The sequence below is a fragment of the Cinclus cinclus genome, chromosome 3 (assembly GCF_963662255.1).
Source record: "Cinclus cinclus chromosome 3, bCinCin1.1, whole genome shotgun sequence".
Taxonomy (NCBI): Eukaryota; Metazoa; Chordata; class Aves; order Passeriformes; family Cinclidae; genus Cinclus; species Cinclus cinclus.
The window spans coordinates 58588299-58603929 of NC_085048.1; the positions used below are offsets into that span (position 1 = coordinate 58588299).

Genomic DNA, 15631 nt, shown 5'->3' on the forward strand with positions numbered 1-15631 from the left:
GTATAACAGTCCTTACTGTATGCAGAAGTCCTTCAATCTAGACAGATTAAGTTGCTAGCTAAGAATTCCATAATCAATAACAACAACAAAAAGCATGACTCAGATTTTTTGTTGTCTTTTTTTCATTTTAGAGTAAAATTGTTAGAGTGCTAAATTTATGGCAGAAGAATAATGTGTTCAAGAGTGAAATTATTCAGCCTCTCTTGGATATGGCGGCAGGAATTCCTCCTCCCGTTGTGACCCCTGTCTTGCCCAGCACTACAGCTGCTATGAGCAACAATACGCCAGGTAAACAAAACCAGATGGAGGTCATACTTCGAATCAAAACACTTCTGTCAGCTTTGGTATGTTGCCTGTTAACATGCTGAAATATCTCAGACAAATGAATGCTAGAAAGAACGCCATCAAGATCAGGGAAACAGGAAAACATTATTATAAATACAGGCTTGATTGTTTTTGCTCTGAGTATCTGCCTTTCTTATGTAGGTAGATGGCAGGAAAATGGATTTTTAACTTTTTACTTTGTCAGAAATTTTTCTTTCAAGGTTAGGATGTATGGGAAATTGGCCAGATAGGAATGGCTTTTGGCACCTGCTTTTGTAACCCACCTTTTGCTGCCCCATGCTGAAAAGCAATTGATATTGACAAATTCACCTTAGTTTTCATTGGCAAAGCAAATTTGTGAGATTTTCGGATCTTGGAGCGCCTTTTCTGCATCTTCCAGCTCAGTATTTTTTATTTTTATATAGTATGACTGCATTAAATTGTTGGACTCATAAGTCTTAAGTTCTGATACAAATTGACTTTTAAAACAGTAATCTAGTAATATTTAACATTTACTGTTGTATCTCTACTTCTGAGCTATAAATGCAAAAGTATTTGCAGGTATGGAGGATTCTTGTGGATTATGGCATGAAACTAATCATCAGAGTGCTTATTTAGCCTCAGTATTTCTCATGAGAAAAAAAACCAATAAAACAAGCAATCTGCATGAATCCAGCAGGTTGAAATTTTTAGTTGAATCTTTAAGACTCCTCCTGGGGATGAAGTGCAAGTACAGTGAGATTTGGACTAGCAGACAAGCAGATTACTAACAGTTATCTTTTGGTATATGTCATTTCCTCTGAATATTTTGGAATACCGTGTGAAACCTATTTATTTTGCCTTCATCGGTGTTTTTGTTAGTAGTCCCAGTAGGTCAGTAATGAAGAGAACTGTGAACTACACTAACACAAAGTAATTCTGCTACTCGAGGAATGTTTATGTCAGTCTGTGTTGTTTCTGTGTGCTCTCCGTGTGTGTCAGAAAAGTAGTTTCAATTGGTGTGCTTTCTCAGTGTTCAATAACAGCAGGTTTTCTTCTTCTCTAACACTATTTTTAGTTTCTGTGTTAAAATATTTTGGCATATTTATTTTTCTCTTTTTTAGGTACACCTGTGACTCCAGTTACCCCAGCCAATGTGGCACAGAGTTTACCTGATCCTTGGGTATCTCAGATTGCTAACACAGACACCCTTGCTGCTGTTGCACAGATTTTACAGAGTCCTCAAGGCCAACAGGTAACTATTTTGTAGACAGTTACACTGTAGACACTGTAGACTGATACTTTGTGTCTTTAAGGTACAGGTAAGGAATGCTTTTATGAGTATCTCTTATATTTATGTCCAGTATCCATGTGAACTTTCCCATAAGGTTGTTAATCACAAAAAAGTTCCAGGTCATTTAAAACTCTGTGTTGCCTATTGTAGCCAGGCCTGTTAAAATCCAGCACCTCTAAACCCTAAAAGTGTCTCAGAAGGTGATTTCAGATAATATGGTGTGTAATGCATACTTGTCTCTGTAGGTGACAAGTACAGATCTATTGAAGATGACTAAATCAAGAGCAGATACAAGATTTCATGGATACAGAAATAAAATAGAATACGAGTTAAAGCAAATGTCTCTGTTGGATGCCTGAAGGAGAGCTAAACAATGTACAGAATTACAGAATGGTAGAAAACTTGTTAAGGAAGCGTACTGTGTATTGATTCTATTTTTTATCTTTCTATCAGCTAAACATAGATTTTGTTTTGCAACATTCAAAAACTAAGATTTTTGGAAGTTATTATGTTCTTCAGTTTTTAAATGCTCAACTCCAAAAGTGTCTTGATGTCCAGCATCACAAAAACTGCTTGTCCTCATAATCTGCAGTTACATAAGTTAAGCACACACAATTGTCTTTCTGTAAAAATGTAGATAATTTTTCAGTCTGTGCTAGAGCTATGGCACCTGCATAACTTTGGCATTATGATTTTTATTTGGACTGAGGTTGTTTTACCGGCTGGCATACTAAATAAAAATCTCATCCGTATGAATAAGAAGCAGTAGCCAGTGAAAGCTCTGGTGCTGGAAATAACTTACTGAGAATGTATTTTGCAGTATTTAGCTAATTAGAGTTGTCTGTAATAGTTCATAAGTCAAGTGGAGGGAATATTTTTATCTGATTACACTGGAAGAAACAAAATTACTGAAAAGCAAAGCAAACTGAGTTTGCGGGATACTTTGTGAAATACGAAGGAAAAGTAGTGGAGTAGCTCTTAAACAAGGGAAAGATAGGAAATGAGAATGGTAAGTATGTGGAAAGTCAGTGAGGTGATTTTAAAGATTGTTCTTAGAGAATATAAAAAAAGAAAATGAAGCATGAGAAAAATATGAAGATGAGAAGGGAATTAAAATTTTAAACATACCAGATCGCAAAGAAATAACATTTGGATATTTAGCTCAAAATAGTCTTAAGCAAAAGAGAAGAGACAGACTGGGTACACAATAAATATGTACATGCAGATGGCTAGGACTGGTAGAGGATCTATGATATTTGTTTATATCCTATCCATTTCTTTTCTTCTTGTTCTCCAAACCATTCCATGTGCCACAGCCTCTCCCTGGCTCCCCAGCTCCAAAGACCTTGATTTAATCCTACGTTTGTGTTTTATGGGTGAGAATGCATGCAGGTAAATTGAGAGTCAAGACATAAGTGAGGGCTGACTAAGAAAGATGTGACCAACAAGAATGTGAAAACAGCAAGAATGGTGCCCACCCAGGATTTTTCCACTCTAAGGCCTCCATCTCTGCCTCTTCGGTTTGATTCCTTCCTCCTGAGAGCAATGCACAGGCTGGACCAACTGTATCAGACAAAAGGGGGCGAGGGGGGAACTCTTCAGCTTTGCCTACTGCAGTACTCAGGGAAAGCTGTTGCTGAGGTAGAAAAACAAATGAAGCCTTTTGAAAGGCTCTGCTGTATAAAAAGTCTATATAACTGTTCTTAAAAGAATAGGGAAAATTGTTTCACGTTATCAGAAAGTAACTCTAAAACAGTCTTGAAAAAGGGTTGCACACTTTTAATGCATTGTGGAAAAGAAATCCAACCTAAATCAGTTTGTGAAGTTTCTAGTGAGGTTTAATATCAAGGGAGGGATTGAACCCTTTAAGAGTTCAGTGGAGAAACTTACAAGGAGTTGGAATATTGGAGGTAAGAGTAATCAGGGACTTGTGTCAGCAAGTTTAAGCTACCTGAATTTGCTCAACCTTTTTTCCACAAATATCTAAAGATAAGGCTCTAGGGATTTATCTTGAGGAATGTCAAAAAACTGCTTCCTCTAATGCCACTGTCATTTAGGAGAGCTTCTTTCCATAGGGCCAACATTTTTTCTTACGGCAAATCTGCACAGTTCTGTGGAAGCATCCCTGTTCAACAGATAAATTGATCTCCACATGAAAAAGCCTTTTATTTCCTCATTAGGACAGCTTCTCTAGAAGATTATATATAGATAGGAATTTGAAATAAGGAAATCAAGATAGACCAAGTGATTAGCTTGTACATTTGCTTTTTATGTTTAGTTAACATAGCAAGATAATTGTATCCTATCAACCCACACCTGGGTTTCACCATGATATTTCACTTGTGACTTGTGCAGAGACACTGATGCTAGCTCTCCCTACGGACAGGTTGCATTGGCGTGAAGTGGAGCTTGCCATAGTGCAGTTTTTTTTCTGTGTACAGTTGTTGTTGCAGGATTCAGATTATCCTAATATAGGTGGGCCCTTAGGAAGCTGGAGTAGGCTAACAGATTTTTTTCAGGTCAAAAGGAATCAAACTGGAGAAACAGAAGAGGGGGAACCCTAGAAAGCAGGAAATCCTGAGTGGTGACTGGCATCATCATGCAACCTGTCACAGCAAGTTAGGAAGAAGAAGCATCTGCCTATCTAATCAGCCCCAGAAAACAAATTAGCCAGTAAGTGGGAACAAAATATGCTGTAAGTGAAAACAAATTAAGACAAAATAATAGCCATAGGTTAGATGATACTTCATTCCTGGGAGTTTTTTTACTGAGTGGAAGGGGAAAAGTCTATATTACACCTTTTTTTTTTTTTTTTTGCTTTAAAAAAATCTTGTTCAATGTATTTGTTACCTTTTCTCTTTTAGCTTCAGCAGTTGATACAGACACTGCAGATACAGCAGCAGAAACCTCAGCCTTCGCTACTTCAAGCCCTGGATGCCGGTCTTGTCGTCCAGTTACAGGCCCTCACAGCACAGCTCACAGCTGCAGCTGCTGCTGCTAACACACTTAATCCACTGGAACAGAGTGTCTCTTTTAATAAGGTAGAAGTAGAATTATAGAAATTTGAAGAAATATTTACTTTTAAAATATATGTGAGAAATTATTTTGGATTTTATTGTTTGACTTCGGACGTTTAAAAAATACATTAGTATACTATAAAGTGCTACAGCTTGAAAATACAAAAAAAAGTGTCTAGACAGTAGTGTAAATGAAAAGATTAGTTTTATATGAGTATAAAATAGGGCTAAATAGCACATTGTAGAATATCTAGAGTTGGAAGGGACCCACAATGGCTGTTGAATACGGTAAAGGATTTGATTTATGATTTAGGAAAGTTAAGCCATTACTACATATTTTTCCTCACCCTTTGTAACACAGCATTGAGAATTGTTTCTTACAAGGTAATAAATGGAAAATACGCAGGAATTAATATACATTGTTTCCTCAGAAGAGTAAAAAGTTGGTTTGTAATTTTCTTGCATTATAAAGTATGTGTCAAGAAAACTTCAATCTTGGCCACAAAGTTATGTAAGTGAATAAATTAGCCTGTAGGTAAAGAAACTTTTGTTGCAAAAAAACTCCAAACCAACCAACCACCAACAACCCCCCTCCAAAAAAAATCAAAACAAAACAACTCTAAACCAAACTACAAACAAAACCAGAGTGTAGGAATTTAAGAATACTAGTATAATGGCATGCCAGGTAGCAACAACCATGCAGGTAATTACAGTCATAGTAGTGTAATACCTATAAAAATGAAAAGGATAAGCTTCTGCTTAAAGAATTATAACTAACTAACTAACTAAAGAAAGAAATAAATAAGCATTGTTCTATTACATTTGCGAGAAACAGTTTGTATATAATCTCTGTAGGGTTGTCCTGGAGTGAATAAATACTAAGAATAAGGAACTTGGAGAAGCAAAAATCCCTTTTTTATTATTCACTCAGATAATCTCTTTTTATTGAAAGTAATGCAACTGTAAAAATAAGTCAGGAAAAGAATGGCCTGTACTCCTGCTATACCACAGCTGTAACCATCCACTTGAGAAGGGTGTAATCCCAGGGAATGAACACATCAGTTAATAGGGACTGCTGTAGTATTTACATACAGAAAGTATTTTTTAGTATGCATTATTCTGCAGACTTTAATTCCAGCACTTCCATGGATTGGTATATTCATAGGTGTGGTTGTCTTGAATTTTGGACAGCTTAAATGAAGCAAATTGAAGGAATTAAAATTCTGATGAGATGTTTGTAGACAGACATAAAAGAAAGGGCATCTTATGATAAAAAAACCCACATTTATTAGTATTGTGATCCAAAGGAAACTGCTAAGCATAGTTTTCATTCCATCACATAATGTTTGTGAACTGGATAACAAATAAATAGTGCAAGAAAATAATTTTGATGTATGCGTAAGTATCTATGTTTTTAAAAAAAACCCAATTTTCAGTCTTCCAATCCTTTGTTTTCAATCTCTTCAGTCTGTAGTATCTTGTGTTACTTAATTGTGCAAATTAATCTGCATTATATGAAAAAATCTTTTGGCAACATCAAATGTGCATGTTTTCTGATCTTGCTACAGAACCAAATGCTTGTCTTATAGTAAAACAAAATTTGATCAACATTTCCTATGCGTTTATGCTACTCCCTTTATTTTAATTTCCAAAGAGACTATCCTGATTCTTACGAAAAAAGGTTTCCTTTCTAATAAAAAGCTTTTTTTCATGTCTTTAATCCTTTCTGTTGCTTTTTTTGAATGTATTTGCTTCTTAGTTAATTAAAGTAATATATGTAGCATAAAGGGAAGGTTCTGTGCCTTTTATATGTATGTGTTAAACTTGGCATCCTTGTATTTAATTTGGTTTAATTTTTATTACTTCACTGTAGAGAGTGTTCTACAAACTGTGTGAACATAAAGATCTTTCAATTCAGATTTTTTTGTTTTCAATATGTACAATGTTACTTAAACCAAGTGTAAACAAAAATCATGCTGCATGTTTACCTGTCTTGGCTTAAAGTTCTCTTGTTTTCTCTGGCCTTGGTTAATCTAAACATTTGTGTCATTTGTCATGAACTGGTGACTAGTTTCTATTTCTTTTCTCAGCCATATAAATAGTGTGTATTCTGTTACTTTCCTTCCTACTTTGTCATGATGGAAGATACATGATGATTAATAATATTTTAAGTTTGAGGTTGTTTTTCTAAAATGCACAATGTTTTTCAGAGCAGTAGCATTTTTTAAGTGCCTCACTGGAAAATATTCTACCAATACAAAAAAAAAGGCAGTCACCTTCCTGTAAACAGATCAGATTTATAGTGAAACTTGTTCTGGGTTTTAACATTGCATCTCACATAAGCTTGATGATCTGTTTCTGCTGTGTTTTCTCAAAGGCATATTCAGTCCTGCTTTCATAAATACTATGTTGGGAAAAGTCGTTCTGAAAATTCTTGATTGATCAGTGATTGATCCATCTTCTGTTAGCTTTTCCTTTGTTCTTCATGCTAGACTTCAGTATTGAGAGTAAATAGAGCGTCCTGAGAGAGAAAATGGGCTACTGAATCATTGTGGCTTGTTGCTAAAGATGTTTTTGCCCTTAATATTTTAAAATGACTGCTGTATGTTCTCATCCTCTTGTTTTTTTTGGTTTTTTTTTTTTCTGAGATTAAGGTTTGAGAGGACGTTATGGTGGTTGGTGGTATAGGATTAGCTCTGCTTTTTCAGAAAACTTCCAGGGTGTGTAAAGATGCATGGGCATGGTTTTAATAGCACAGCTCTATCATTAAATAGTGAAAAAAACTCAATTTCACTGACAACATCTGTTGTGTTTCTTCATGCTTGTTCGTTAGTATTTCTCGTCAAGAAAATAAAGTGCTACTAAAATGCTTCTGAACTTTTTAAAATTAATTGACAAAATTTTTTACTTAAGCAGAACTCCAGTGTAGACATTTTCACGGATAACACAAGAAGTTTATCCAAGTTCTTCTGCTTATCAGATACCTTTCTTTTTATCCATTAGAAGGATTATTCCTCTTACATGATAACTGCTTGCTTTGATTTTTTTTTTGCAGACTATGTGAGAAGTTGTTTTCAAGGAGCAGTATATTTGAAGGAATTCAGGTTGTCTAAATGACACGTGTGTTTGAAAATACAGTAATTCTTTGTGAAGTAATCAAGCTGTAGGTCTTCTCTTGATATGAGCAGAGCAGTTTGATGATTACCAAAGGATTGAATAGTTGACCTCTTCGTAGTAATTTCTTCTAATTAAAGGTACTATTACATAAAATTAATCTTTCTTTAAGCTTTGCTCCAAAGTAGCTCTTAGTTACTGTGGAAGGAACATGTGGTTGTACTTGTTGCAGCAGAGCTCAGGAAAGCTGGGCCAAGATTTGATGCGCTCAGGAGTTTGGTAGCAATAGCAGTATGACATTTAATTTTCTATTCAGGTTATTTGCCAATTTTTTTAAATTGAGAAATAAGAGCATCTTCCTATTGAAAAGGAAATGTACATAAAGGTACATATAAGGAGTGTTCAGTAATTTTTATTTTGTTTCCTTCTAGAAGCTGATGGACAGGTTTGACTTTGGGGAAGAATCTGAACAAAATGAAGAGCCTAAAAAGGAAACTCCCTCTTCCCAATTGTAAGACCAAGCTATGTTTCTTATGGAAAATGCAAAAATTGCCTAATGCTACTTGAAGATTAGGATGAAATAAGGAAAATACTTATTTCAGAGCATAAGTACACTAAAACAGTAGGAAAAGAATTTTCTAAATTAACGTACACATTTTACTTTAAGTCTGTGTGCCAGAGTATTTTTTGACTTTAGTATAAAGTTAGCATGTTCTTTGCTTTTTATAGATACATTAATACAGTTGATGGGATAGTGATGATATTAGAAGGTGGAACTAGCTCCATTGCCCACATTATTTTACATTTTAGTTAAACCAGTTTGAAGACCTATTTACTAACCATTTAAACAAAAACGGTAGGCTTTTTTTTTTAATTTAAGTTATTTCATTTTAGGCCATTAGTACCAGAATCTGTGAACAACTCACTTTTTCACCAGCTAGCTGAACAGCTACAACAGCAAAATTTAGAACATCTCAGACAACAGCTTCTGGAGCAGCAGCAGCCTCAAAAGGTAAGAACTCCATCTTGTGGCTGTTGTAGTAATTTATGTTCTCCACTGATTAAAAAAAGCATATTCCAGGACAAAAAAAAATGTGTTCTTACTGACAGTTTTCCTATAATTTAAGTCTTTGTCACTAGCTGACCATGTAACAGAGGCTTGCAAAGTGGGATAAGTGGAAAAAAGTGCTTAAAGCAGAAGAAACCCACAACCCAGTGTGTGGGGAATACATTTTGCTTCTCTTAGGAAAGAGTACTCATTAGCTAAGTTAGACTTGACTGTGCTTTGGTTGTTCAGCTCTTTATATGGGAAGAAAAAAGCTTTCCCATGCTTGCAGAAGGAATAAGGTGAGCAATGAAGTGATTATGCTCCTTTCTCTGAAGGGAGGATAGAATAGATACTGTTGGTAACTTGATTTCCCCAGGTTTTATGTCTTGAGTAATAATTGATTAAATAATTCTGTTGAAGAATCTGAGCTAAAGAATCGAGTCACATACTTCCTGAGAAATTATTCATTAAAAACTGGTGCTTGAGATAACCCAGTGTTCCTTCTTAACCATATGAATTGTGTCTTCTTCTATATGAACTGTGCGCTGAAGTAACTTGGCTTATTTCTACTGAGATTAGTCCACAGTACTTAACAGTACTTTTCTCCTCCTAATCCCAATTAAAAAAAACAAAACAAAAAAAACCACAAAAAAACCAAAACAAACAAAAGTATTTTGTCTTGTTCCTGCCCAGTTATGAAGTGGACTTCATTTGGAGTATTTGGATCTGGTCTCACAGGAAAATAGAAATCTCAGATTGAAAGAAAAGACAAGGGATCACAAACTTAACAAACATCTGTTGGAGATTTTAGTTCAAGCTTTGTGAAGGTGAAGTCATAGAACCATTGAGTAGTCAGGGTTGGAGGAGACCTTAAGATCATCGAGTCCAGCTATCAAACAGCACGGCCACTGTACCCCCTGAACCACTAAACTGCATCACCCAGCCCAGATCCAGATACCTCTTAAACTCCACCAGGGACGGTGACCCCACCACCTCCCTGAACAAACTATTCCACTGCCTGAGTCAAGTGGCTCAGCTTTCAATCAAGAATGCCATTTAAGCTTTGAATTTGTGACTTTAATAATTTAATTTTTACTAGATATTGCTTCTTTACTGCTTTGTTTTACTGTTGTATTTTCATGTCTCATTTAAGTGTAGTAAATGAAAAACAATAGCAACGTCGCTACAGACTAAATAGTTTTGCATCTTGGTGATTATCTGGCAATTTCTGTCTTTAAACACTAAAAATGTTGTAAAGGAATAAAACACTGAAGAATGATCTGTTTGAGGAGCTTTTGATGTGTCATATCAAAAAGTAACTGTCTAATTTGGAAGTAAAAACACTGAATGCCTACCTTATTGTAAAATTAGCAAAATCAATGTTTACAATACATTTATGGGTAGAATGTTTACTTGACTCTCCCCTCACTCTTTAATTTTCTATTACAAGAGCTGATGAATTTTCCCTTCAGATCCAGTCTGCTTGTCTAGCCAGTATGGAGAGCAAGTTTTATTTTCACCTTGAAAACAGCTAAAAGATACAAACTGCTGCTGGAACTACTTTGTAGTGGCTGCAGTATGTTGTGGGTAATATTTTCTTTCATTCCCTGTGTAAGTTTCATTGCGAAAGATCAAAGGGAAAGAGAAGGAAAGATAAGGAAGAAAACAAAATCATTATGCATCTGGTGAGGAGGAGAGGACAAGATAAAAACAGAAGGAGCAACAAGAATTGTAGGCATTGATATCAAGAAACAAATGGTTGAAGAATAATCAAATATAAGGAAAATGAAACAAAACATTCTGTGAGAAAGCAAATAGATTAACTGAATTACGGTAGAATTTTTTTACAAACTTGTTAATAAGATGTTTAAAAATATATAAAGATAAGATTGTTACTTCTAGTCATTCTGCTAACTTCCTCTCATTCTCTGATCAGATAGAACATGTAGGATTTGTTTAATTAGAAGTTAAAATATAGTGAGGATAAATGTTTACCTGCAGTAATGGATTATAGATTTTAAATTACTTTTCAAAATTCATATAATTTCTGAGTATTTTAATTCAACTTATTCTAGTTGTTGAATTTATCTTCTTAGAGATTTTTTTTTTCCAAATCTGTACTTTCAGGCAACACACAGGCTGTTACAGCTTTTTCTGTACCAAATCGTCAATACCTTGAGTATTCTACATTCATTAATTTTGGTGTTTTTTCAGAACTGCTTATTTTGTTAGACCTCTTGAAATTGCCATGTTGACATAAAGGACATAACTGCCTCACTTATCTTTCAGTAAATGCTTGTCTGAAATAATGCAGTGTAAAAAAGTTCAGACTAGTGTAAATTTTTTGGTGTTTTTAGCCTAGTGTAAATTTTAGTTCAATGGGTATTGCAAATATTTTATTATGTTGGTATCAAACTAACATTTATTAATACATATGCATGGGGAACAAGTGGGTGTCTTTCAGGGTCACTGGACATATGGCTATGTTTATCCTGTGAATTCCTGTTTTGAAGCAGCCAAATTAAGCAGTAAATTGTGTACTTTGCATGTACTGTAGTCTTTTTATTTAGCACGTAGATACTAATCTTTTGTAATCAGGAATATTAATTATTTCAAAGTTTTGTGTTTAAGGATGATACCATAAAAGAAAAGGAATGGATTGATACCCAATTTTCATATTAATGAGAATTGGGAATATTATTTCATATAGTATTACACTTGTAATTGCCAGGGGCTTTATGGTACATTATTAACTGTTATTTAGGCAAGCCCTGAGGAGAATCCAGAAGGAAATTTTGGTTCAGAGCACTCTGCATCACCATCACAAGGGAGTAGTCAACAGCAGTTTTTGGAAGTGGAAGCAAATGTAGATGATTCAATGGATATTCAACAACAGGTAAAACTTTAAAATTTTATTACAGAAATTGAAATGAAAACACATACTAACATTATTTCAAGTCATATATTGTATATTTATTAAGTGTTATTGAACATCTTTTATGTCTAACCTCAGGACATGGATATAGATGAAGGTCAGGATATTGCTGAAGAAGAGATTTTTGACCAAGAAGAAAAGAAATCAGCTGTTCGTTCAAGATCAAGAACTCGTTCAAGATCTCGTTCAAGGTTTTTGTAATTACTTTGTATTAAGGAAATGAAGTTTTTCTGAAAAAAAAGTTGCAATTTGTGATTGTCAGTCTTAATTCTGTATTTTCCAAAATTGTCATAAGCAATTTTTGACAATGAGAAGACATGTTCGTTAAATGTTTGTGTGTTAGATGGAGACTTTTTGGTAAGACAGTTCATTTGCCATATCTGTGGTTTAACTTAAATTTTTTTAAGACCTGTCCAGGTTACAGAAATAACTAGTTAACACAAGCCAGCTGGACAGGCTTTCTGTGCCAGAGAATTGGGTGCTGTAGATACAAATAATTTTCAATGTATTTTGTTTTAAGATACATATTCTATTCCTCACCCAAATAGCATTGCATTTGTTTCCTAAAGCAGTTCTAGTGAATATAATGGAAATATCTGTGTAGTGCCTAAAGTTTGTAGTTAAAAGACAACTAAGTCAGAGTGTTTAATTCAGCATACTAAAGTGAAGTATTTTTTAGGTCACCAAGAAAACGAAGGTCTAGATCACGGTCTGGTTCTCGTAAGCGGAAACACAGAAAGCGTTCGCGCTCGAGATCAAGAGAAAGGAAGAGAAAGTCATCTCGGTCATACTCCAGTGAAAGAAGGGCTAGGGAAAGGGAAAAAGAACGTCAGAAAAAGGGATTGCCTCCTATACGGTCCAAAACACTAAGTGGTAAGTGGCACCTGCTTAGTGTTTTAATAATGTAGGATTAAATGGATAAAAGGCTTTGTTTTCATTGACAGAACAATATTTATCTTGACTACTTATAGAAGTTTAATTCTTGATGTTTCTTGCAACTTAGGTACATCATGTCGTCTTAGGAAAAAGTATCACACTGTTCTACTTATGGTTTTACTCATGCTTGCACTACTGATTTTGCTTCTAAACAGAGAGCAGCAAGGACTGTCTCTAAGTTGCAGTCTTCTTTCTCTTTAATGTTGTCTTTAACTTGACATTTGAATGCGTCTGGCAGTTGGTCTGAAAATTATTAAAATATTAAAGTGTGTGGTGCATTCTTTGAACACTCTGATGGATATCTTAGAGGCCTGGGTTTTAAAATATCTACATGTTTTTTTAAATAGATTTTCAGAGGAACATAGTGCCAAAGTACATGGAATTTGCTGGTGTAAGACAGACCATAATGGCGGTATCTTAAGAAAGTATTCAAAAGTCAAGTAGATTTCAGCCTCTGCAGTGTTGCTGTGCATTGCTTTCATTTCTATGGAGAATTTACATACTAAAAAAGAGGAAGCTAATAACTGTCCTCCACACAGTTGCTAAAATCAAAGGGAATATGTTTTGAGAATTTAATTTTGTTTAGATAGGTTATAAACTGTTTCTAATACAGTTTTGCATTTATCTTGAGTCTTAGAACTGTACTATTCATCTCACAAGATAGGCAGCTCACAACTCATTTTTGTAAAGGAATGAGTGTTCTGTTCTTTTCACATTAATATTTCATATCATTCCAAGGTGACTTTAAACTGGGAACTGTACTACAGTTTAGATGTGCTTTATTTTTTCCCCTCTTCTCTGGTTTTTCACATGAAAAGAGACAAATTGGTTTTATGGTGTAGCTTTCTCCCAGCAGTCCACAAGGCAGGGAGCTATAATCAGAATGGCTGGGAGCTGAGAGACAGAGATCTTAAGTAACATAATGAACAGCAGCAGCATTTGAGGTCCTGTGAAGTTTAAAGGAGATATTAAGGAAGTTAAGTGAAGAGTGGAAACTTTGGCAGGGAGTGGAAACTTTGGGGGGAGCTGATTAAATAAGTGATTCACCTGACAAGCGTTCTACTTCATGAAATTTGTTCAGTAACAGCCACTATTGCTGCTTGCTGAGATCTGAAGAATTCTTTCATAGAGCTTAACACCATGAGATATGAAAGGGATATCTACAAGCATGTGCAGAACAATTTTTGTCAAATTGCTGGTCATTCTCAGCACTGCAGAGTACTGATGTCAATTGAAAATGTCAATTGACAGAATGCAGAGCTCTGGTTTCCATTTTGGTGCACCAGGATTGGTACAGAAAGGAGATGTGTCAAGATAATGATGAAGAAATAATGTTATTGTTTTGTTTTTTCCTGAAGTAATTTATAATTCAGTTTACCTTAGCTGATAATCTGCAGAATTTTACAGTTTTATTTCTATGAAAACAGCTATTTTGTTTAAAAGAAAATGAAACAAGAAGAATGAACATTTGTGGTGAATATGTTTGGTGTTGTTTAACCCTTTGTCTTTTTTGTTAATATATTTAATCTCTATATAGTAGGTAATAGATTTACTATTCTTGGGTTTTTATCAGTGATTCCTGGGTAGTTTACAACTTTTACATTCTTTTTATAGAATATTTCATAAGCTGACGTTCAGTATTTTGATTTTTTTGATGTCAATGTTTTTTTTGACAGTTTGCAGTACTACTCTTTGGGTAGGTCAAGTAGACAAGAAGGCTACACAACAAGATTTAACAAACTTGTTTGAAGAATTTGGACAAATAGAGTCAATTAATGTAAGTAAGCATGTTGCTATGCTTTTTCAGGAATTTTAGACTAGAAATGTAAGCATGCTTACGCCTCTGAAGTCCTTATAGCTGCTTAAACTTGAATTTAGGAGACTTTTCTATCACAGTTAAAAATTGTGGCCGTGGTATTTGCCACCTAGTTTTGATCTACTCTGTTTTGAAGCACTAAAGACAGTACACTTTAAGGTTAAAAGGCTATTCCTAAGCTCTAGCACTTGATGCAGTTTTTAAACCAGTGTTTAACCAAAAGGTTATGGTTTTTGTTTTAGCGATATGTCATGGAGCAGGTGTCATTTTTCCATGGCCTAAGAACACCTATAGATATGTATATCCACATTGTTCTTGGTTACTTTCCAAACAGAGGATTCCTTAAGTAGAATCCTTCTCGATAAAACATGTAGAAGAAAATAAATTGCACTGTAAACAAATGTTTATTCTAAAAGGTGACAGTTAAAATGTGCTTGTAAGTGGGAGATACAGTTGTCATTAGAGTAATTTGGAGTCAGGTGTTTAGAATAATACCTCAGTTGCCTATAATTCAGCTTCAAAAGTAAGTATTTTTCTCCTAAAACAGCACATTTTCCTCTTGCTTCAGCTGTTTTAAAATGCTTCTTGTGTAATTTCCTTTATTTCAGATAATACTTCTACTGTTTTCCTGTCATGTTAATATATTTGAATCTGTAATTAATTAGGAATATTTTTTGTGACTTCACAGAATCTTCTGTTAAGTTTCACAAGTGAAAAAACCAGCCCAGTAGCCAGACATTTAAACCCCATTTTGATTTGCAAGGACTATTAATTAAAGAAAGTAATGTAACAACCATGCATATCCCACTATATTTCAAAGGCAAACCATATTGTAGATAAGTTCATCCTATGCATTCCACAAAGCCTAAGTATCTCGAATAGCAATATGCATCTTAATGCAATTCTTATAAAATATGTGTACAGTCTGTCATCTTACATGTTGGTTATGTGCATTTAAACTGTGTAAATGCACACCAAGATTTTTGACTAAAACTGGTGTAAGCAATTGTCATACATAATATATCTAAGCTTGCAAAGATTGCATGCTATGTCATCCAATAAATAAAACATACTATGTATACAAAAATACGGTAAAACATGAGAAAAAAAGTCACATTCAGGGATGAGGAGTCTGCCCTTCAAAAATGCAGTAAACTTCTAATCACTG

The 15631-nt window shown here is 34.6% G+C and overlaps 1 protein-coding gene across 3 annotated transcripts in view; it reads left to right on the top strand.

Annotated features, from left to right (window-relative positions):
• SCAF8 (SR-related CTD associated factor 8) overlaps positions 1–15631 on the top strand; it is an 88489-nt gene that overhangs the window by 28459 nt on the left and 44399 nt on the right. For 2 of the 3 annotated variants that reach the window (XM_062490046.1, XM_062490045.1), the window contains exons 5-13: positions 132–288; positions 1428–1558; positions 4462–4638; positions 8160–8239; positions 8623–8740; positions 11541–11672; positions 11790–11902; positions 12391–12584; positions 14324–14424. In XM_062490046.1, coding sequence (XP_062346030.1) covers positions 132–288; positions 1428–1558; positions 4462–4638; positions 8160–8239; positions 8623–8740; positions 11541–11672; positions 11790–11902; positions 12391–12584; positions 14324–14424 — 1203 coding nt within the window. Of the gene's footprint in view, positions 1–131; positions 289–1427; positions 1559–4461; positions 4639–6862; positions 7869–8159; positions 8240–8622; positions 8741–11540; positions 11673–11789; positions 11903–12390; positions 12585–14323; positions 14425–15631 lie in introns of those variants that run through there. The other variant, XM_062490047.1, reaches the window with a different exon arrangement.